Source organism: Tiliqua scincoides, chromosome 6, assembly GCF_035046505.1.
Source record: "Tiliqua scincoides isolate rTilSci1 chromosome 6, rTilSci1.hap2, whole genome shotgun sequence".
NCBI lineage: Eukaryota > Metazoa > Chordata > Lepidosauria > Squamata > Scincidae > Tiliqua > Tiliqua scincoides.
Window position 1 is genome coordinate 29,615,382 of NC_089826.1, and position 22,830 is coordinate 29,638,211.

Genomic DNA, 22,830 nt, shown 5'->3' on the forward strand with positions numbered 1-22,830 from the left:
AGATCAACCTTAATGGTCACCTTTGGTAGTTCCAGTTGCTTTCAGTGGCCACCAGGGCCTAGGAGAGGGAGGTAAAGGGGGTAATTTGTACCTGGGCCTAGGGTCAGAAAGGGAGCCCAGAAGCCAAAGAAGGGGGCCCAGAAATTTCCTGGATTCTTACATTTTCCAATCTCATCCAGACTCATTGCCCATGCAGGGTGCCAGGGGCGTTACCGTGGGCACATAGTGGTGACTACAGCCACAAGCCATACACATCAGGCCCAGGAACGCACACATTCTTTAACAGTGGGAGGAAACCGACCTGCCACAGGTTTGGCTTATGAATCTGCTAACCATGAAGGAGTGTAGAGGAGCTCAGGGACTGCAGCTGCTGCAAAAGTAAATCTTGGTGCATACAAGACATTTTCCATTCTAGTGTGAACCCAAAAAGAATGATACTAATTTCCTGTGATGATTTTCTATATTTGAAAGATTTTAGGGAGACTTAGGAGTGTGTTTGGTTTTCCATATCTAGCTGCCAATGCCAGGCAAGCAGCTAAGCTTCACATTGTGAAAACTGGTAGACCTGGGCTCCAAAGACTATTCCAGTTGTTGCCACTTTTCCCCTGCCTGTTTTGCCCCCATTCTGTCCATCCCCATTGTCACCCCCTACTCTGTTTCACCCCTCCCTCTTTGGGAAGGGACCCAAAAGAAACTTTGTACCCTCTAATAAAATTCCTCTCAGAGGCCCTGGTGGCCACCATTATTGCTATCTCAACATGGGCTTGCCACCAGGGAGGCTGAATCCCTTGGAACTGGGGGAAAGAAGTAAGCTTTTAAATCATTTATAGAGAATTTCCCCTTCTTAGACTTGTCTTTATTCAGACAAATCATTGAAAGGTTCTGCTGAAGATATATTGTCACATTTTAGAATAGAAGACAAACCCGGGAAAGAGGAGTTCTGATAAGGTGTTTCTCATTACCAATGATGTTACCACCACCCCCAAGTCTTGGATTTATGTCCCTGCTGAGCCACAAAGCTTACTGGGTGATGGTGGCTCAGTCACCAACTGTCAGCACATCCTAAGTCAGAGAGTTGTAAAGATAAAGGGTGGTGTTATAAATGATATCCTGAGCTCCTTGGAGAAGGAATGAGATAAAAGTGAAACAGGCTCAAACATCAATATAGGAGCAAACAATGCTTTCACCTCCAAAGATTCACCTGCTGGTTGGTAGGCACACTGCTTGTCCAGTTTAGAAATATTTTTATAATGATTGAAATGTAAGGGTCATTTCAAATGGGATATCTTCATTATGATTAGAAATAGGCTCATTTTGCTTCGTTTCCTGCTCCCCAGTTTCAAATCCTGGTATCAACACTATTTATTGACACTTTACTCTGTGGAGAATGACTACTTTTGACTATAATAAGCAGCAGCTGATTTTTCCCAGACCTTTCTTGGCCACCTGTTGTGACCATGGAGAATGTTGCTAATAAACGCCTTCTTCAAAGTGACTTTCCCAGCTGACTTGGAGGGATTCCAGTCACTCTTTTGATGGTACTTTAACCAAATATGTGTTGGTTAAATTAAATAAGGTTTAGTCTCCTGCTCTGGACTGCATCAAGAGCCTATAAATGCAAAATGGTTGAGTCACAGAAGCCTTGCTTTATAATTAACTATTGGCACTTGCCTTGCAAATCAAAAGCAGATTAGCATGGAGAGTGCAATATGTCAAGTCATGATGGGGACACAAGTGTAGTGCAAAGATAAACAGTGTTTTGTGTACAAAAAATGTGTATGGAAACTGTCCACTGAGATTGATGAGGCAGCCAACAAAGCCTTTATGGCGCGGTCTACAACTGAAATACTCGTCAGTTGCTGTTAACAATATTGTTAGCAATGAGGTTGCTTAGGTGTAATATTTTGGAACGTCATCATGATCTGATAGGTTTAGGGCCCAATCCTATCCAACTTTCCAGTACCAATCCTGCAGTGCATGAGAGGGTGCTCATGGAGGCTTCTTCAAGGTAAGGGAACATTTGCTGTTCCCTTCAGGGAACATTTGATGAGGAATGTCTCATCAGAGATAGAATCTCAAAACACATAGACGAACAGGCCTTGCTGAGGGAGAATCAGCATGGCTTCTGTAAGGGTAAGTCTTGCCTCACGAACCTTATAGAATTCTTTGAAAAGGTCAACAGGCATGTGGATGCGGGAGAACCTGTGGACATTATATATCTGGACTTTCAGAAGGAGTTTGACACGGTCCTTCACCAAAGGCTACTGAAAAAACTCCACAGTCAGGGAATTCGAGGGCAGGTCCTCTCGTGGATTGAGACCTGGCTGAAGGCCAGGAAACAGAGAGTGGGTGTCAATGGGCAATTTTCACAATGGAGAGAGGTGAAAAGTGGTGTGCCCCAAGGATCTGTCCTGGGACTGGTGCTCTTCAACCTCTTCATAAATGACCTGGAGACAGGGGTGAGCAGTGAGGTGGCTAAGTTTGCAGACAACACCAAACTTTTCCGAGTGGTGAAGAACAGAAGTGATTGTGAGGAGCTCCAGAAGGATCTCTCCAAACTGGCAGAATGGGCAGCAAAATGGCAGATGCGCTTCAATGTCAGTAAGTGTTAACGTCTTGCACATTGGGGCAAAAAATCAAAACTTCACATATAGGTTGATGGGTTCTGAGCTGTCTGTGACAGATCAGGAGAGAGATCTTGGGGTGGTGGTGGACAGGTCGATGAAAGTGTCGACCCAATGTGCGGCGGCAGTGAAGAAGGCCAATTCTATGCTTGGGATCATTAGAAAGGGTATTGAGAACAAAATGGCTAATATTATAATGCTGTTGTACAAATCGATGGTAAGGCCATATCTGGAGTATTGTGTCCAACAACAACAACAACAACAGTATTTATATACCGCTTTTCAACAAAAAGTTCACAAAGCGGTTTACAGAGAAAATCAAATATCTAATGGCTCCCTGCCCCAAAAGGGCTCACAATCTAAAAAGATGCAACACCAGCAGACAGCCACTAGAAAAGGCACTGCTGGGGTGAGGTGGGCCAGTTACTCTCCCCCTTCTAAATAAAAGAGGAGCACCCACTTGAAAAAGTGCCTCTTAACCAGTTAGCAGGGGTTACTAACCCCTGTCCAGGGGTTCCAGTTCTGGTTCCCACATCTCAAAAAGGACATAGTGGAAATGGAAGTGGAAAGGACATAGTGGAAATGGAAATGTGATACAAGGACATCTGCAAGAGGGATCTGAAGGCCTTAGGAGTGGACCTCAACAAGTGGGAAACCCTGACCTCTGAGCGGCCCGCTTGGAGGCAGGCTGTGCAACATGGCCTTTCCCAGTTTGAAGAGACACTTGGCCAACAGTCTGAGGCAAAGAGGCAAAGAAGGAAGGCCCATAGCCAGGGAGACAGGCCAGGGACAGACTGCACTTGCTCCCAGTGTGGAAGGGATTGTCACTCCCGAATCGGCCTTTTCAGCCACACTAGACGCTGTTCCAGAACCACCTTTCAGAGCGCGATACCATAGTCTTTCGAGACTGAAGGTTGCCAACTAATTGGAAATGGAAAAGGTGCAAAAGAGAGTGACTAAGATGATTACTGGGCCGGGGCCAGGAATGAGGAAAGGCTACGGCGTTTGGGCCTCTTCAGCCTAGAAAAGAGACGCCTGAGGGGGGGACATGATTGAGACATACAAAATTATGCATGGGAAGGACAAAGTGGATAGAGAGATGCTCTTTACACTCTCACATAACACCAGAACCAGAGGACATCCACTAAAATTGAGTGTTGGGAGGGTTAGGACAGACAAAAGAAAATGTTTCTTTACTTAGCGTGTGGTCAGTCTGTGGAACTCCTTGCCACAGGATGTGGTGACGGCATCTGGCCTGGATGCCTTTAAAAGGGGATTGGACAAGTTTCTGGAGGAAAAATCCATTATGGGTTACAAGCCATGATGTGTATGTGCAACCTCCTGATTTTAGAAATGGGCTATGTCAGAATGCCAATGCAAGGGAGGGCACCAGGATGCAGGTCTCTTGTTATCTGGTGTGCTGGGCCGCTGTGAGATATAGGAAGCTGGACTAGATGGGCCTATGGCCTGATCCAGTGGGGCTGTTCTTATGTTCCTAGCTGCATTGCAGCAGAATCACCACTGGAAGTTGGATAGGATTGGGCCTCATTCTGATTTCCCCACCCTTTGTCAAAGGAGCAATAAGAATTCATGGAAATTGCTTGGAAGGGGGCATGGATACTGGTGCAGCTGCTGTTGCCAATATTCACCTCTGCCTTCCCCCTATATACTCAGCCAGCTATGACCCTTCTCCTCCTTGTTCATTGCCCAGCCTGTTGCCAAATCACTGGCACCAATGGTGGTTGGGTACTTGTGTGGCATGTGTGCATGTTCACCAACCATTCGCACTGGTGGCTTTGTTGCGCATGCCATTACTACGGCTGTAGCATCAGTAGTCCGGGCCATTTGTTGACCAAAAGCAAGTTCTATTAGTGGCAGGCCCAGATAGGATTGGGCTGTCAAAAACTGAAATGGCTGTCTCAGCTCTCAGCACCTCTGCAATGTTAACTATAGAGAGATTAGGAAATCCTAGAGTAACTCATTTCATTGACTTGAATCTTTCCTTCTTTCAACAGAAGGAATCTTTCTCCTTTGGAAAGATTCCTTCCTCCAGTAGAAGCTCCTTCTGTTGAAAGAAGAGAACCTTTATATTCTACCAATTGTCTGGACACAGAACCATGTGGAATTTGGTTGGCTGGTAGCAAGTGTGGATGTTTTTGCTACTCATTGTTGCAATTTACTCTGGAGTGTCACTTTGGATTAGGCCAGAACCTGGATTTTTAAGAGGTAAGTGTGTGAAAGGTCATTTTCAATCCTCAAAAGAGAGGTCCATAAGAGCTAAAAGCATCAAAATGGTCATGCAGCTGGGGAAAAAATGGAAGCTACAGCACCGGGGGTTAGGATAACTAGCCTGTGAGCTGGGTTATCCCTCTGCAAATAGCATGCCCGGGCCCTGTCTTGGGGGTGCCAAACTGTTTTGATATAAGTACAGCTGCAATAAACTTGTGGCTTTTATTCATTCCAGTCTGAAGTATATGGCTCTATTCCCTGCTTTCTCTTCGCTGTGGGCACAACTATCTCCAGCAGTTAAAATTTGAACCTTGATCAATTGTATTAAAGCTTAACAAACTTACTGGGGTCAGATGACATTAGTTTAAAAACTTAATGTGGGCTTTCATAAAATGAAGCTTAATTTTTTTTATTTGCTGCCCTTCTTGAACAAGGTTTGTGATCCAAGATATATTTTCACGGGGCGTTTTAAGGACGAGAAATAAGACAATTATGTCCTTACAGCAGCCTAACAAAAGAACCCATATAGTTTACGAACTGTTTATACACTTCGTGACAGTTGGCAACACTACTGCCTAAAGCAAAAAGTAAGAGTGAAATCTTGGCTAAAGCCTCTTACTGTTTTCAATAAGAAATAAGCATGTACAAGAAAAATTGTGCCAGAACTTTATTTTGGAGATTTGTAAGTGTGTATTTTGTGTGGTTTTTTTTAGAACAATAGAAATCCATATCCAAGCTCCCCCTCCCCCAACACTATTTTTTGTAGAAAATGATGATCTAGAGCAAATTGGGTGGCGTGGGAGATGTAATAAGTAATTCTGAAAAATAAATAGGTATGTACATGTTGGAAGGAATACCAAGACATTAATCCAGTTTAAAGGAAACTATTCATTTCAGCACAATCTTCTGCCTTTATTCACAGCTGCACTAACATGCCAAAGTCCCTTAAGACATCATGGTTATGCTTTGCAGACCATTGCAAATGTAACAAATAGTTTTCCTTTTGATTAACAACATTATCATTTTTTTCCTAAAGGCACCCAATCCCCTAAGGTCTCTGGCCTCATGTATTCTGTAAAACAAACAGATAACTTATACATGTTTTTTTAAAAAATCAGATGAAAGCACAAGTTAAACTTAAATTACAGACATGTTGAGATGCAAATCCTAGACCTAGCTAAAAAAAGCTACATCTTGACTTGCACCGTTGCCTTATGAAAGGGGGAAAAAAGAGAGCCTGATCAGGACAAAGTGGCATTCCAGAGATTTTGGAAGATTTTGAAGACCGCCGAGCTGCGGAACCCGGGCACCCACCACGCGCCAGCCCAGCTACAGCTGGCGCTGGGCTAGCTCTGGTGGGAGCCTGGTGTGGAGCCGCGCCGCAGACCACAGGATCGGGCTCTAAGGCTGCAATCCTAACCACACTTTCCTGAGAGTGAGCCCAATTGAACAAAATAGAACTTACTTCTGAGTAGACCTGGTTAGGATTGTGCCCTAAAGTTATGATCTAGTAAGATATCTCTTCGTCTTCAAGCCGTATTCAGTCAGGTCCAACTTCAGTGATCCTATGGACTAAGTGGCACCAAAGTTTTCGATCTTGAACCATTTCTTTCAGTTGCTCTATGTTCTAATCAATGTCAGCCTTGATGGTGTCCAGCCATCTTGTCCTTTGATGACCTGGCTTTCTTTCCTAGTAAGATATGCTGTATAGTATTTCTTATTAGATCATATTTTTAGACTGTAAGATACCACTGGTCATGCAGTGTTGATTATGTGACTTGAGACATACAAGACTTCAGAGAACTAATTCATCCTATTTAATAAGACAGGTGATGCAAAAGACAAGAGGAAGTATCCATATTAGTTGAAATCATACTGAGGGCCCAATCCTATCCAACTTTCTAGCACCAATGCAGATGTGCCAATCGGTTGTGCACTGCATCCAAAAACGGGGAGGGTAGTTATGGAGGCCTCCTCAAGATAAGGGAACAAATGTTCCTTTATCTTGGAGCTGCATTGGGACTAGAAAGTTGGATATGATTGGGCCCTGAAGACCTTATGCACTGTAGAATAAAATATATTTTTTATTCATCATCTCTATGCAGACATGATCTTTATCAGGTCTAATAAAATGTCATGCCTGTATGAATTCTAGATTGTGTTCCATACTAGTTTGTGTGTGTTCATGTTGAAGCCACTATTTACCTCATCAAGATTACTTCTTCAAATGGAAGATTTCAGTACATCTTCTGTGTTCCACCTGGCCTTTAACATCAGGTGTGCATGTTCATATTCCTGGTATTCAGTAGATCTGCTATTTCTATCTTGTAGTTGCACCTTATAATTCATGAGCTTCCGTCACATCTAGCTTCCAATTGCTTTTTATTAGGAATCATGACCTCCAATGGCTTAGACCTCGGGCAGCCTGATCCCGAGCTGCCAGGGGCGCACAGCTGTAGCGGCGCCGAAAATGGCTGCCACTGCATCCTGTGCACCTCAGCCTGCAGCATGCGGTGCCTCAGGAGAAGGGAACTTTCATCCCCTTCCCCCAGGTAAGGGAAGCAGCCCCGCAATGGGGATACTTACTTTACTGCCGACCAAAACGTCGGCAGTAAAGATGTTTGTGTAGGGTGCCGAGCCATATACAAATGGTCAGGATCTGGTGCAGCTGAGCTCCACCGGACCCACCTCCTGCCTCCCCATTCCCTCCCCTCAGCACGCCTCCCACCTGCCCTCCACCTCCCCTCCGTCCCGCCTCCTTGTTACACCTCCCGTCCGTCTTCACTCTGCCCTACCCACGCCTCCCCCCTCCCTGGAACGCCTTCTCCCTGCCCACCCCCGCTTACCGTGCCATGGCTCGGCGGACCATGAGACCACCGAGCAGCGGATGAGCACTCACCCAGTGCTAGCCCAGCGCCGGGGCTAGCATGGGCATTGGCCCGGCGGTAAACCTCGAGCACCGAGCTCAGGATTGGGCTCTGAGTCTGTTTTCTCATAAAACACTTCCTTCTGGACTCCTTTCACATGTTTGCTTCCAACCTTGTTGCTAACTAATAAATTAGTTGAATGTTGACCTTTGCCAGGCCTTCCTTTTTGATTTATGAAACTTCAGTCTTCCCATCCCAAGAGTAAATTTTTTTATGACCTTTAATTTTATTTAAATGTTCTTACTAGAATTTGTCTAAAGAGACTTACAGCACAATCCTGAGCTGCACTTGCCATAAGGCATGTTTGCGGCTCCTCGTAAGTCGGCTAGGCCGGCCCATGGAGGTGCGCCAGTCTGTGGAGGCTGGAATAATTTTCTTCGCTGACAGAGGCTCCAAGTCTTGTATCAGCTGAGCTTGGCCGACGCAAGACCAAGGGTGAGCAGGGAGGAGGCGGGAGGGAGGCATTCTGGGATGGGGGGAGGGCAGGTAGTGCCTCCCCACCTACCTCACATATGTCCCTGCTTGATAGCTCTGTGTGTGTGTGTGTGTGTGTGTGTGTGTGAGGGGTTCTCACTCTGCAACTAGTTCAGAGGCCAAACTACATGTTACATGCAGTTCCAAGTAACTTTCCCTGCCATTTTTTTTTTTTTAACATAAAGCAGGCATTTTTGGAGGCTGTAGTCAGGAACAAAAGAAAGGCCAGCAGGCAATGGGTCCTCATTCCCTTCCTGCCAGCTGTGTTTTCTGTTCAAATCACTGCCCAGCTGCTTTCAGATTCACTCCCCTCCTGGACACCCCAGAAAAGATACAGGTTCCTCTGTGTTTGTGTCTCCTCCACTGTTGATTGCTGCCTCCAAGTCTGCTTAAAAAGAGAGAGAAATTGTTACAGAGAACTCCATGTAATTTGTAATTTGGCCCTTTCACATCCTTTTCTTTTGCAAGAATAGATACTCTTTGTTATAAGGATGAATGTTGTGTTTAAGGCTGAGATTTACCAGAAGGATCAGCATTAGTGAAAGGCACTGATAAATGACTAGGTGCATTCCACAGCAGGTCATATTGTTATTTTACAGTATGTTAACTAGTCAGAGATTGATGTGAAAAGTTTATCAGAAGGCATTCACTTAAATCTCTGAGAAAGAATCTGATGAAAAAGAGAGGACAATGAAATTCAATAGACAAGTGGAAGCCTGTAAAGTGGGGTGTTCATTTTGTGGGATGTTACACCTGGTGTGTGATCTTTCAATATGTGTTCTTATTTTTTTTGGGGGGGGGGGATCAGCCTCAAAGCCCACTTCTGGAAACAGTACAGTTTATCTTCCCTAAAACAAAATAATTATGTAAACTGTGTTTGTCAGTTGTCATGTTGGAATTTTAGAATTGTCTTCTTAAATGGTTAGGAAAGCAAATGATTTAATGAGTTGCCTGAGGCTTTATGTACCTGTATATATACTGTGTGTGTGTATGTATACATACATATACATATACATACATACGCACACACGCATAAAGCACATAAAGCAGGCATGTGTTTGTGTGTGTGTGTGTGTGTGTGTGTGTGTGTGTGTGTGTATGTATATATGTATATATGTATATACACACACAGAGAGTATAGCTATATCTATATATTATATAATATATATTATATATATAATAGTTATATATATTAATCTTTCCAGTCATGGATTTGTAGGGTAAACCTATAAGCTCTGTGTTTGTAGAGCTGGGCAGAATTTAATAATCAAGAAGAAATAGGCTTAAAGTTTTTACTAGCCTCTCTTTTTAGGTGGCTCAGACTAAAGGAAGCTCTGAAAAAGGAATATACAACTCCACTCCTCCACTTGTTGTTGTCACGGTCTAGCCCTCAAACAAGATGGAGGAGCTTCTGTTTTGAACACGTCTCCTTCTAGGGTCAGAGGCTTCAGGAGGCTGGCCTCTCAGGCCTCACTCATATGCCCAGCAGGGGCTTGACGGTATGCAAACCTTCCTCTCAGCAGAGCAGATCACACCTGGTCTGGAATGCCCGTTAGTCCAAGTCTGTTAGACGACTTGGAAGAGAGCCCTGAGGAGAAACTCAGATTTTGTGGGGATTTTGCCTTCCCGCTTTCACCTCAGAGGGCCTATCCAGCCTCATGACCCTTTGTCCTCTGAGGAAAAACAGCTTCTGTCATTTATCCTGCTTTGCCTCGTGCTGTGTCCTTATATTTTTGTGTTTAAAATGTTTTTCTGATTTGCTTGTTGTTTTCTTCACGACTAACAATTTTTAGATTAAAAAGCTGGATACAGCGTGGATAAGTAATTATAGTTGAATTAAATCCCCTGACACTATCATCGTTTTCAGAAGAGACTGGGGGATGTGTGCAGATGTAGCAATCTTTCAGCTATAGAGCTGCATTCAAGACCAGCTTCAGACATTTGGGCACTGAGACAGAAGTCTGTATCTTTAGACCAACAGGCTTTCTTTCACCTGTGCCAAACTTAATTTGGTCTATGATTTATAATTTACATATGACTGCATCATCAGGCGGAATTTGAGTTCAGCAAGATATGAGGAGGATATCATGCTTAGCATGATTGGTACAATATCTCATGCTTAGGCTGCAATCCTAACTACACTTTCCTGAGAGTAAGCCCCACTGAACAAAATAGGACTTACTTCTGGTTAGGACCTGGTTAGGACTGTGCCCTTAATATATTATTTCTTATGATGTTAGCTTGAACTGATGACAATTTCCTAATTGTTTAATTATTTTGAGGAAATTCAGGTACAAAGAAGTTGGGTGAAATAAAGAAAACATTTGAGAATATTTCTGGGGATATTCAAATTATCAGTAGATTATCAGCTTCTGTTTGGTTATGTGTAAGGTTATGTTTATACACATTAATAAAATAATTGCATTTTTACTTCCCCAGTATCATACTTGCAATCATTTGTTTACCTGTCAATAATTATATAAGACTTTTTTATGGATAAGGAAGGAATTTGAGATTGTGGGGTGTTTGATTTGTCACAGTAAGGATAGGACCCCATGTTTTCATATACCATTAATATTGATAGTATAAGAACTGGTGAAAACTCTGGGTGTTAAAAGTAGTACAATAAATAAAAGATTTACAGAATCAGTTGTCAATTATGACAGTGAATCAAATGGAAGCTAAATTGAAATTTGCCAAATAAAGATATTTTGAATATTGATATCTTATTGAATATCAATAAACCAGGAAAATGGTTGACTCATAAACCAAGGAAGGAGAAAGAATAATTTCAAAAGTGAAGGAGGCAGATAAAATCTATACAGAACAGGCGGATATACAAAAAATAATTACAAGTTACTCTGTCAATTTATGTCAATTATTATGTCAATTTATATAAAAGTCACAGTGGATGGAATACCAATTATTGTGTTGAAGGAGATCCCACTAGGAATTTTAAGGAAAGGAAAGAATTATGGCTATTTGGTGGATATGTTAAAACAGAGGAATATTGTTTTCAGTTGGGGCCAATATCTGATTTTCTCTGCAGTAATTGTAGCCTAAGAAATGGCAACAGGTAGTGATGACAGACAAGTTTGGGGCTCTTGGGATCAAGCTTTAAGGTTGCACTTGAAGGGCATTTGCAAATTGGAAAACACAAACATAGTCCTGGGAGTGTGGACTGGCTGAGATGCTAGGTGTTTGTGTACACACATGCAAATATGTACTTTCTGAAAAACCTGCAACTAGGGGACCAATCCTATCCAATTTTCCAGTGCCAGTGTAGCTGTACCAATGGGGCATGCACTGCATCCTGTGGTGGGGAGGCAGTCACAGAGGCTTCCTCAAGGTATGGGAACATTTGTTCCCTTACCTCGGGACTGCATTACGGCTACACTGGTGCTGGAAAGTTGGATAAGATTGGGCCCACGGTTACTGCAGAAACACAGACATCTGGCTGTATTTTGTAACATGGAAAGTAGCCCTGAAAAACCTGAAGAGTGAGGGCCCAATCCTATCCAACTTTCTAGCTCCAGTGTAGCCACAATGCAGCCCTGTAATAAGGGAACATGGGAACATGGACCTTGAGAAGGCCCCAGTGACTGCCCCTCCACCACAGAATGCAGTGCACACCCTGCTGGCACAACTACATCAGCACTGGAAAATTGGATAGGATTGGGCCCTGAGTCTGCGTGAGATGGACCTAAACCCAGTCAAGCCCAACACATGGGTGGCCTCTTTTTAGGGGGGAAATGTGGGGTAGAAATGTTTTTAAATAAAAAAAATCTGATACTGTTAGACGGGGAGGGGTTTTCCTGAGGTGCTTTGGTGTAACTGCTCAGTAAACTGACCTACAGCAAACAGACTTATGTCAGAAACGGGCAGAGAACGAAATCCAGAGTAATTCTGTAACACAGTGGTTTTGAAACTATTGGTCTAGGATGCACTAGTGGGTCATGATTTAATTTTTGGTGGGTCATGAAAATGACAGGGCAGATAAAACAATGTACATCAAGGGTTAAACAAGCTGGTACTTTAGGGGGGAGCACTGCTGCCCAATCACCATTGTAGCCACACACCATGGCTTTTATAAATCAGGCAGCAGCTCCTAGGTCCTCTAAACAGTCTGGGAACCACTGCTGTAGCAGATTAGAAGTCTAGAAACAGAAAAGATAACACATTACAAAAAATGTAGACCTCACAACCTGTCATTTCATAACAAGCTTCTCCAGTTTTGAGCTAATAGAAAAGCAGTTGGATCATTTTCTAAACCTTGCTCTTGGTGTTTTATAGGATGTGCTTCTACCTGTCAACCTTACTCCTGATTTTCTCTGCAGTAATTGTAGCCTAAGAAATGGCAACAGGTAGTGATGACAGACAAGTTTGGGGCTCTTGGGATCAAGCTTCATGTTCTGAAGTGGAACGGCCGCTGCCAGTCCAAGTTCCAGTGTCAGAGCAGACACAGGACACTTCTTCCTGCCTTAGTGCTACAGAATGGCCACTGAGGCGTTATGGCCGATTCGTGCCTGGAGTCTCAGCCACTGCTTCAGGCTCTTGGAAGGTAAGCCTAGCTCTTTTGGGCCGAGAGTCTCTGTAGGCCATTACACTAGAGCAAGGGTCAGCAACCTTTTTCTGCATAAGGGCCATAGGGGAGATCCAAAGATCCACAAAATGATCTTGGCCACCAATCATTCAGGAAGCGGCAAAGCGCACAAGTACAGGCTCCCTCCAGGCTTCCTCCGCCTCTAGCCTTCCTTGGCCTCCTGTGTAGCATCTCCATTGCTATAGCAATGGGACAGTTTCACTGCAGAGCTGCTGGGAATGCTGCTGAGCAGCTTCTGTACCCACATCCATGGCAAACCAGAAGTCAGGGTTTGTGATGTCACTGAGCCAGAGATTTCTGGATCACTAACTGCCAGATATTGCAACTTTTACTGTATTTCTTACAAAGTAAGGAACTTGTGTTTTCTAAATATCCCTGGTATTTTTTTTTTTAAGTCTCTACTAATTGGAAACTTCCTCTTTATATGCTGTTGATTCTTGTTTTTGCCACAATGTGATTATTTCTCTCTTTAATTGCAAAAAAGGTATTGGAATCAAACAAAGAATCTGGCCTCCTCATTCTCACCATTGTTATTTCGGGCCATTTCTTTATTTCCAGAGAAAAAGAGGTACTGGTAAGTGTCATTTTCATGTTCATAGGATTTAGATGTATTTAATAGTTGATTTTTCTTCATTAATTTGATATTCATCATTGAGGGAATGGTACATGACTAGGCACTGTTTAAACTGACATAATTCACAAGTCTCAGTGCCACTTTTAGATCCTTTGTATACAATTAACCTCTTTGCCAAATGTTAATTAGGAAATAGCTAGATGGGGAGAAGCCTTTTCTAAGACAGAAACACAACAGTGACCTGATATTATTTTAATAGTTGCCAGTTGCATAAAAATACTGGAGTGGTGTAAAAATTAGGTGTTTCAAGAATTCAGAACCTAACTGCTCAATATCTTGTGTCATTTGGTTCATTATAAAGGGATTACAGTGAAATCTCTACATCCACCATTTCAGAGCCCCAAGTGGATACCAAAATCAGTGGATAGTGGATACCAGGGTCCATCTTTAAATGCCTTGTAACAGGGTATAGAAAATATACCCCATTCAGCCACTGGATGGGATGAATAATAGAATCTAATGGAATTAGATTTCATTTTTCACTCCATCTAGTGGCTGAATGTGGTATAGGTTCTATATGATGCATTCTGGGACAACAATGAAGGTGCAAGGAACCCAGAAGTGTGTCTTTAAATAATAATAATACAGGTATTTATATACCGCCTTTCTTGGTCATCAGATTTCTCCTCAGACTTTAATTCAAGGCGGTTTACATGGGCAGGCTGTTCTAAATCCCCATAGGGATTTTTACAATTGAAGAAAGGTTCTATCTTTCAAGAACCACAACATCTCAGATGGATCTTTCTGATCTGGTATCACATTCTGGCCTCCAGTTTCCTCCCACGCAAGCTGACAAGCAACTCCTTCATCTCTCACATGGAGGGCAGCCAAGACGCTTCTTGGCTCACACCAAAGAGCAGGTGGAATAAAGCTATCTTTAACCTCAAGAAGCTTATAACCATTGCAATTTAACAACACAAAGGTAGGAAATAGAATTTTGGCTCCCCCCCCCCTTGTTAGAAGGCATTTAAAGGTGGATCTCAGTATCAGTGGTGAGTTGAATCAGTGGATACCAAGGTCCTACCTGTGCTAGATTTTTACCAGTAAATTGACACACTGATGTTAAAAGGTATTACTGGACGGTTCAATTCGTGCTGGAGAAATATATTAAAGATCAGAAATCCAGTTAGTTAACATGATTAGTTAGTTAACAGCACAATCCTATGCATGTCTACTCAGAAGGAAGGCCCATTCAGTTCAGTGTGGCTTACTCTCAAGTAAGTATGTTTAGAATTATAATCTTGCAGCCCAATCCTACCCAGACCTTGTGCAGATGGAACATGTACTCCATTAGCTCAAGCCCTAGACTGCTGGTGAAGCAAACCCTGCAACAGCACATGGGCTAGGGCCACCAGTACAAATGGCTGGCAGCCCTGCATGCTCAGAAATGGAGTGCTGTGCTGGAGCAGGTAGGTCTGTTCGTAGAAGGATTGGGGCAGGCTCAGGCCTGGCCAGGGGTGTGTAGAGGGTAGGCCGGGGGGGGGGAGAAATCAGAACTTGACACACTCTCTTAGACCACTTGGATTTACACCAGTCAAAGTGCTAGCACAGATCCAAGTAGGCCCATTGGGGACTGGGCAGAGGCATAGTATGTAAGAAAGATTTTTACTTACCTCTCCATTGCTACTGGATCCCTAGCCAGTCCATAGCATGCAGCAGAAGCTGCATAAGTGCCATTGCAGCTCTAGGGTGATCTAGGATAGGATTGGGCTGTTAAAATGCTTCCATCTTCTCTACTATGTAAGACATACTGCCTGATGGATAGTGCGTCCCCACACTCAGTTTTGTGCTAGAAAAAAACAGTACAGCTTGAAAAAAAATGGGGCTTCAGAGGATGGGAAGTTCTAAAAGGCCTCTTGGCATGTAAAGGACCACTGGAGAGCTGCTCATGGAGCTCTTAAGAGATCTGTAAGGGGCTGGCACGTGTTGAGAGATTGGGTATGAATCTTCTGTAATAGCTTTCCGTCCCTAAGATGTCATAGCTGCTTGCAATTTTGAAGGACTGGGAAAGAACGAAGGGTGGCATCTTTCTCCTGTTGGGGGGAAAACTTCTCCCCTTCCCATCACATGTACCAGGTATCAAAAAGTACAGAGACTCTCAAGGGAGGCAACTAACTCAGGAGGCAGAATAAGGCTCCATAATGGCTCATGAGTTGGGCCCCTCTCACTGTGACCACCCACCCACTTCAAGGGAGCATACACTAATGCAGTGGTTCTCACACATTTGGCACCGGGACCCACTTTTTTGAATGAGAATCTGTCAGGACCCACCGGAAGTGATGTAATGACCGGCAGTGACATAATCAAACTGGAAAATTTTTAACAACCTAGGCTGCAAGCGTACCCACACTTACCCAGCAAGAAGTCCAATTGACTGTCATTGTTAAAAGAATATACATCGTAGCTTGTTAAAAGTACAGGTCTGTAACAGTTCCCCAAATGCAGTCACATAGTGTGGTAGCATCAGGTCTAATATATTAAAAATTAAATATTGAAATGAATGGGGACCCACTTGAAATTGGCTCATGACCCACCTATTGGGTCCCAACCCACAGTTTGAGAAATACTGCACTAATGTATCCAGGGTCAAGTTATGGTTGGGTTTATGCTGGGACTCAGCAGCTGACAGTGTCAGAGCAGCAAAGATCTGGGGGTTTGGTTAATCAAAAGACAGTTATAAGCAAAGCCACATGTTAATGAGATTAGACACTCCAGTATAGAAAAGCACACAGTATAGAATTCTGCACCTTACATATATTGTATCTCCAGATCTTTTTCTTTGGATAAGTTGAATATGTTTTGTCTTTTAGGAAGGCTTTACATTAATTGATGCATCTCAGTGGATGAAGATAGTGAGAAATGCAGATTGCATGCTTTTTGGTTCAAAGATAAAGGTATCCTGTTTCTGACACATCTTTCTCTGCAAATATTTTTTGGACAACCCCCACCCCCAAGCATTACCACATCATACATTTGAGGTCTACCCCTCAGGTACCCTAATATTTATAACCATACATTTCTGAGAATTCCTTAAACAGGTATAGTGGAGACCTTAAGTGCCAGAGAGAATTAAACGAAGATAAATGGAAAGCAATTGTAGATTTCTTAGAGCCCAATCCTATCTTGGGCTGGCCAGGTACCAGGCAGCTTTGGAGAGGTAAGGATTGTTATATTGATCTACTCCGCCTTTCCCTGGTCCCCAGTTGGCCTCCCCAGATCTATGCTAGCTCTTTTGTATAAATCTGAATAGATCTAACGGGGTGAGTTGGGCCCAGCCTGGGGGCATAGGATATCCACCCTGGCCTGCCTCTGACATGCCCTGACCTGGTCCCCAGCCAAATCTGCCCAAGAACTGGCCCTCCTTATCAACACCACCAAGCTCTGGGTTGTTCTGGAGCATACACAGAGCTTATAGCCATTAGCACCAGTGGCTCTATTTGCAATGGTGACACAAAATTTGTGCCATTGGAGGGTCATTTATAGGAGCAGATCCCTAGATCTGCTGCCATTATTGGCAGATTGAATGGACTGTAAGTCATTAAAAACAAGGTAACTGACTGCAATCAGGATCAAAACTGTGTCTGGGATAAAGTACTAAAGTCCTCCTGCTCTGACCCCAATTTCGGACCATCTTGTTGCCTCCCACTAGTTCCTAGGAGGGGGGAATCATGGAATTAAAAATGTGTTGAGGGTCATGTCTAGTTTGACCATTAGTTATAGTAGGGAATGGGAGCATTTCACTCCACAAAGAATGCTATATGCGTAATTGTCGTAGCCTTACTTCCAGTGAAGCCTGACAATCCCTTTGTAACAACTTCAATATGTATAATGTGATGCAAGAAAATATGTGATTACTGTCTTTGGCACCTATTTCTGAGTAATTGTGATGTCATGGAATATTTATGAAATGTCATGAACAGTCAAGGAGGGTGCCCAGGAGTTGGGATGGCTAAAGGAAGTAGTGTAGAATAAGAACTGGGGGGAAAAATTGTATGGTAAGGGCATGAAGTTAAAGACAGGAATGGCTAAGTACGAACTAGCGGTTGAGCAAAAGCTAACAAGAGGGGGCTCTGAACTCACAAAAAGAAAGATGCAGGCATGAAAACAAGACTATGTTCAAGGGAGCCAAGTGCTTCAGTGCAGCTGGCAGGCATGACGAGGCCACCAACACAGGCTGCAGTAAGGCCTCTGTCTACTAGCAAGAAGTATGTTGGAGGTGGGGTGGGTAGTGGGAGGGATGGGGGAGGGAGCATCAGGGACATTTTTAGTGTGGAGTGGGAAACAGCATTCCTGGGGAGGGCAAAATGGTAAGTTCTGCAGGTGCCTCCACATGCTGTGTAAGCAGCCCTCTCCCCTCACCTCTGAAGCCATTCCAGGCAGTAAGAGCAACATGGAGGCAAGAAGAAGGTTTTTGTTGCAAAACTGGAAGTGGCCATTTTTTATTTTCAGCAGTTTGGAGGCTTGGAGACCCCTGCAGAGCAACCCTTTTGCTTCTGGCAGTGGCCAATCATAGCAGTCACGTTGCTGCCTTCACCCCTACCCTGCAAGAACTTATAGCAGTTCCCAAACTCCCAGAGAAACAGGATATTGCACTAAATGGGCCTTTGGCCTGGTCCAGTGGGGCTTTTTGTTTTTGCTACAATTCTATTGGTTACAGAAAGCAAGCATTAGATATGTGGGCTATTTAGAAAAGAGCTGTTGTTTAATAGCTCAGCTGTTGGAGTATGTGCATTTGCAGTGCACTAGTCTGAAAAATTCACTTTTAACCACCTAAGTAGTTTGATTTTATTCGTGTTGGGTGCTTAAGAGCTTGAAAGTTAAATGTCATTTTCTCTCTGTGGCTCTGAAACAGAACAAACACCGTATGTTTCGTGTTCAGTTTGCGGGAGATTCCAAAACTCAGGCAGAGGAGCACTGCTATAACTGTGGGCAGAAAATTGCTGAGTACGTGTCAATTCAAGTAACAGGTGCACCAAAAGAAAAACTGCAAGAATGCCGCCGTTTGCTGCTGGATGATGGAACTAAACTGAAAGATGCTGAGCAGAATGTACCCGTACAATATACTGTAAGCTGATGGGAGGCAAAGGACCAAAAAAGCTAATCTCTCACTCTCATATATTGTTTGAAGTTTGTCCTGTAAATCAGCTGGTAGCCCATAGGTTGCACCAAGGCAATGAATTGTTATATGTGGTTTTTAAAAACCCACCTTGCATTCTTATGCCTCTTATTTCAGAATTTTTAGATTATTCATTTCATCTTCAGTAGTTTTAGACAAAACTACTTACTCTCTTTTTGTCTTTAGACAAAGAAGCTGTTCCTGCAATTCTATGCACACTTGCCTGGGAGGAAGCCCCATTTTACAAAATGGAACATACTTCAGATGCTTAGGATTGCATTGTTTGTTGGTTTTGCTGTGATACCACTCAGGAAATTCATAGAACTATCACCTTAACTACCAAGGTCTAATCAGAATCTAAGTACATCACTGATGAGGGTGGAAGTCACAGTGTTGGACGGAGTACTGTACAGTTTGTCTTTGTTTTCTCAGTTACTGCACTTATTTACTTTTTTTAAAAATTTTATCTTGCCAACACTCACTGGTATTTCTGAATATTGGCTTAATTTGCCTGGGACTATAAATGTTCACATGTAACACATACATTCTCTATAAAATGTAATAGTGAAAGGCCTTCTGCATATACATGTTGGCTGTCGAATATGTGTCTGGCACCAAGGATCAGGTTTGCTTATATAATCCTAAAGTGGATAGGAGAGAAACATCTCTCTAGTCTGATTCTGGGCTCCACCTAGGAGCCATTTAGGCCATGCTGATTGTTAGAAGAGCCCTGGCCCCTGTGGTCAGGCAACTGAGAGGCAACCTTGTTCCCTTTACTTGTGAAACCTGCACAGGCACAAAGAACCCCACCCCCAACCTGTCTAATAGACTTAGGAATTCTGATTTAGTAGGATTTTCTAATTCAGTTCAAAATTCCTTAGAATGACCAAATGGAAAAATACTCCTTTTAAAAAAATATTTTAGCAGTCATGTTGGTGACCTGACCCCCTTATAAATGTATATTCAATGTCTTTTAGGATATAAATCTACCACCAGTCCAAGGAAGATTATCCGTGGCAGAGCTAGCTCAGGTAAATAGTTGAGCTTGAGCACTGAACTGTCTCATTCTCCATGAAGCAATGTGACAATTGCAGGAACAACAGTTTGATGTATGCCTTTCTTACATGCATTTGTGTACATGGCTAGTTTGGACCTAACTGAATCTATACTTACAAATATTGTCCAATATAGGTATCAAATTTAGCACTATATAAATCCCTTTCTTGACAAATACTTCCATCTTTCATTCCCCTGCACAACACCAGCACTGTATAATTTCCATTTTCCCATGTGGTATACAGTTCCATCAGCCAAACTTATCACACAGTATACATTCTTGATGTTGATCTGTGAAGGGTGAAGTTAAATGATCATGCTCCACTATTTCTGCAGTCAAGTGTTCATAAAGTGAGCGCAAACACAATTTTAAATAGATTTGAAACAAATCACAGCATAATTTATCAGGTAATATACATTTTTAAAATTTTGGTTGTACACCACTGGTCTGAGAAACCAAGCTAAAATACTTAGCTAAGAGACTCCATCCTCTGTACCCAGGCTTGCCCTGAGTAGTGGAAGCCTTGCATAAAGGTCATATATAAAGGATATTATTGACCATCCCTTTGGTGCCCAAAATTCCTGTTGTCAGTTGGGATGAAACTTTTAGTAATGAACTGGCCCCCATTCACTGAAAGATGTATGTGCTCATATTGCACTCATGACCTGACTCCTCCCCTAGATTACAGTGGGGGTAATCCCTAATTCTGTGTGGGGCACTTCAGAGTCTTGAAATTACTTTGAAAAAAAGTACAGATCAACTGAAAATGTTTTTTTTTAAATGGTTAATAGCCAAATAGTCAAAATGTTTGCCGTGCACAGTCCAGAGATTGCATTCCTAATAATTTATTATTCTGAACACAAATTTAGAATTGAGCAGTGTGCTTAATTAGGTCTGCCACAAAATATTTTTCATCAAGAGAAAGAACTGATTAGACAATGACATATGTTCATAGCAAAATACTGATTTTAGGAGTTCAAAATATTTTGTGTGCTGTAAATTTCTAAATAAATTATCCATTTGTGTTTGCTTCCACAGTCTGTACTGACATCAAACTCTAAGCTTCCTCTTGCATATCAGCAATCCACATGGAAAGCTGAAGATTTAGGCAGTTTTATTCGTTTGTGTCTCTTGGATAGGAACTTCCCAGCCTTTGTGGAAGAAGTGGAGAAGCAACTGGAAAAAATTGCAGAAACTTAAGACTAAAAATTGCAACTTGAAATGTACTATTAAAAATAACTCTGGTATCTTCAGATAGTTAAGAAACAATGCTAAAGCTAGTGTTTTGTTTTTTATTTTTTAAGTTGTGAATCCTCTTTTTGTTTTCATTGCACTTCAAAAATTACCCAAAAGTTCATGCATCTCCAGGTTTGGACTGTAATATAAGTTTTTAAATCACATGAAAAATTAGTGTTTAACTGAAACAAACCAGTTCCACAGATTCGGTCACATTTTGATGTTATTAAAAACAAACGTAATTCATAAGATTTTTGCTTCATTTAATTGTACAATAACTGGATCAAATAGCACAAAAGAATTTGAGACAATTAAACAATTTAATAAAAACTGCACTTTGATTTTACAAACTAATTGTTTTTACTCCAGTTTATAATAAACTGTTTTTCCTTACAGATTAAGTCCAGTAGCGGCTGACTAAGTGGTTCACTAGCTAGAATTATTGGACATTGCTGGAGGGGGCAAGGGAAGCCTGTCCTTGCTGGGTACACAAAGAGAAGCAATGTGGAGGCAGAAACTAGTTCTACACTGTACAAGTGCATGGTTGTTGACTGGGTAGCAATCTTAGGCATGGTCTGTAGACATCAACACAAACTGCTAGTCAGCAAAACATACTTGCACCATACTGACTGAGATCACTTCAGATACCACCTCCCAACAGTTGATGGTAAGGAAGGGCTTTCCGTTCTTGGCTTAATCAAACTGAAACAATGTTGGTTCCTGCAAGAAAATCTTCATCTTTGGCTGGGTAAACCTTTAGAATAATTTCAACATATATTACTTAAGTACTCAACAAAATTATCTCATCTCTCAAACATACAATATTCATTTTTTTAGATTTGTATACTGCCTTGTGATCAGAATGATCCCCATAGCAGCACACAGTAGCAATAGAAACCCAGCTCAGGAGCATTTACAGCCCAATTCTGAGCTACCCAGGGCACGTGACTGCAGCAGTGCCAGGAACGGCTCCCGCCGCATCCTGTGCGCTTCAGCCTGCCACAGGCGGCACCTTGGGACAAGGGGACTTTCGTCCCCTTCTCCTAGGTAAGGGAAGCAGCCCTGCAATGGGGCTACTCACTTTACAGGTAAAGCTGTCCGTGTAGGGCGCTGAGCCCCGCATGAACGCCTTAGATCAGGTGGAGCAGAGCTCCACAGGACCTGCCTCCCTCCCTCGCCCCGGCATGCCTCCCTTCTGTCCTTTCTCCGCCTCCCCGTCACGCCTCCTCCCCGCCCTCTCTCGCCCTCCACCTGACTCCCCCTTCCCCAGAACACCTCCTCCATGCCCACCTCCCCGCCCCTGCTTACCGTGCCGTGGCTCAGCAGTCCGTGAGACCACTGAGCAGCAGAGGACGGGCGCTAGCCCAGCACCAGCCAGCACTGGGCTAGCACAGATGCTGTCCTGGCAGTAAGCCTCACAGACGTGCCTTACGGTACATTTGCGACAGTGCACTCCGGCGGAAAGCTGGAGCGCCAAGCTCAGAATTGGGCTCTTAGTCCTCTAACCGATGCCTCCACCAACATCTCCAGTGCTCAGGCAACTGGTGCAGAGTTCTTCTTAGGCCTAGTGGGGAGGCAGAGAGATGAACTTTCTGCAGTGTCTCCTTTCTCTGGTCAATGGTGGGTGATTCTCACAAAATGCTCCAGCCTTCCCAGCATCAAGATCACACGCAGTTATCAGGGAACTGCCTGCGACACTGACCACTCCCTAGTGTGCAGCAGAGTGAAACTGCAAACTAAGCGACTATATTGCACAAAAAAGGAAGGAAGACCTCACATTGATACCAGCAAGACCTGGGATCAGAGAAAAGTGGAGGAATTTGCACAAGCGCTTGAGGAAATTCTGCCCGGCCTGGCCGATGCAAATGCATCCAACAGATGGGAACATTTCAAGAATGCTGTTTACAACACTGCCTTGTCCATATTCAGC

At 43.1% G+C, this 22,830-nt stretch overlaps 1 protein-coding gene across 1 annotated transcript; it reads left to right on the top strand.

The window, feature by feature from the left end:
* The first annotated feature begins 12,608 nt into the window (after positions 1-12,608).
* On the top strand, positions 12,609-20,864 carry REC114 (REC114 meiotic recombination protein). Its single transcript, XM_066632880.1, has 6 exons — positions 12,609-12,815; positions 13,342-13,431; positions 16,302-16,385; positions 18,344-18,556; positions 19,585-19,638; positions 20,703-20,864. The coding sequence occupies exons 1-6, from the start codon at positions 12,609-12,611 to the stop codon at positions 20,862-20,864; spliced, it is 810 nt and encodes a 269-aa protein (XP_066488977.1).
* Positions 20,865-22,830: the final 1,966 nt, after the last annotated feature.

Bases quoted from the DNA above. Each gene is read 5' to 3' on its own strand.
- REC114 (XM_066632880.1), top strand. From the start codon at position 12,609: ATGGCAACAGGTAGTGATGACAGACAAGTTTGGGGCTCTTGGGATCAA. The intron at 13,432-16,301 runs GTAAGTGTCATT...TTTGTCTTTTAG, and splicing joins CCAGAGAAAAAGAGGTACTG to GAAGGCTTTACATTAATTGA. The intron at 19,639-20,702 runs GTAAATAGTTGA...TTGCTTCCACAG, and splicing joins CCGTGGCAGAGCTAGCTCAG to TCTGTACTGACATCAAACTC.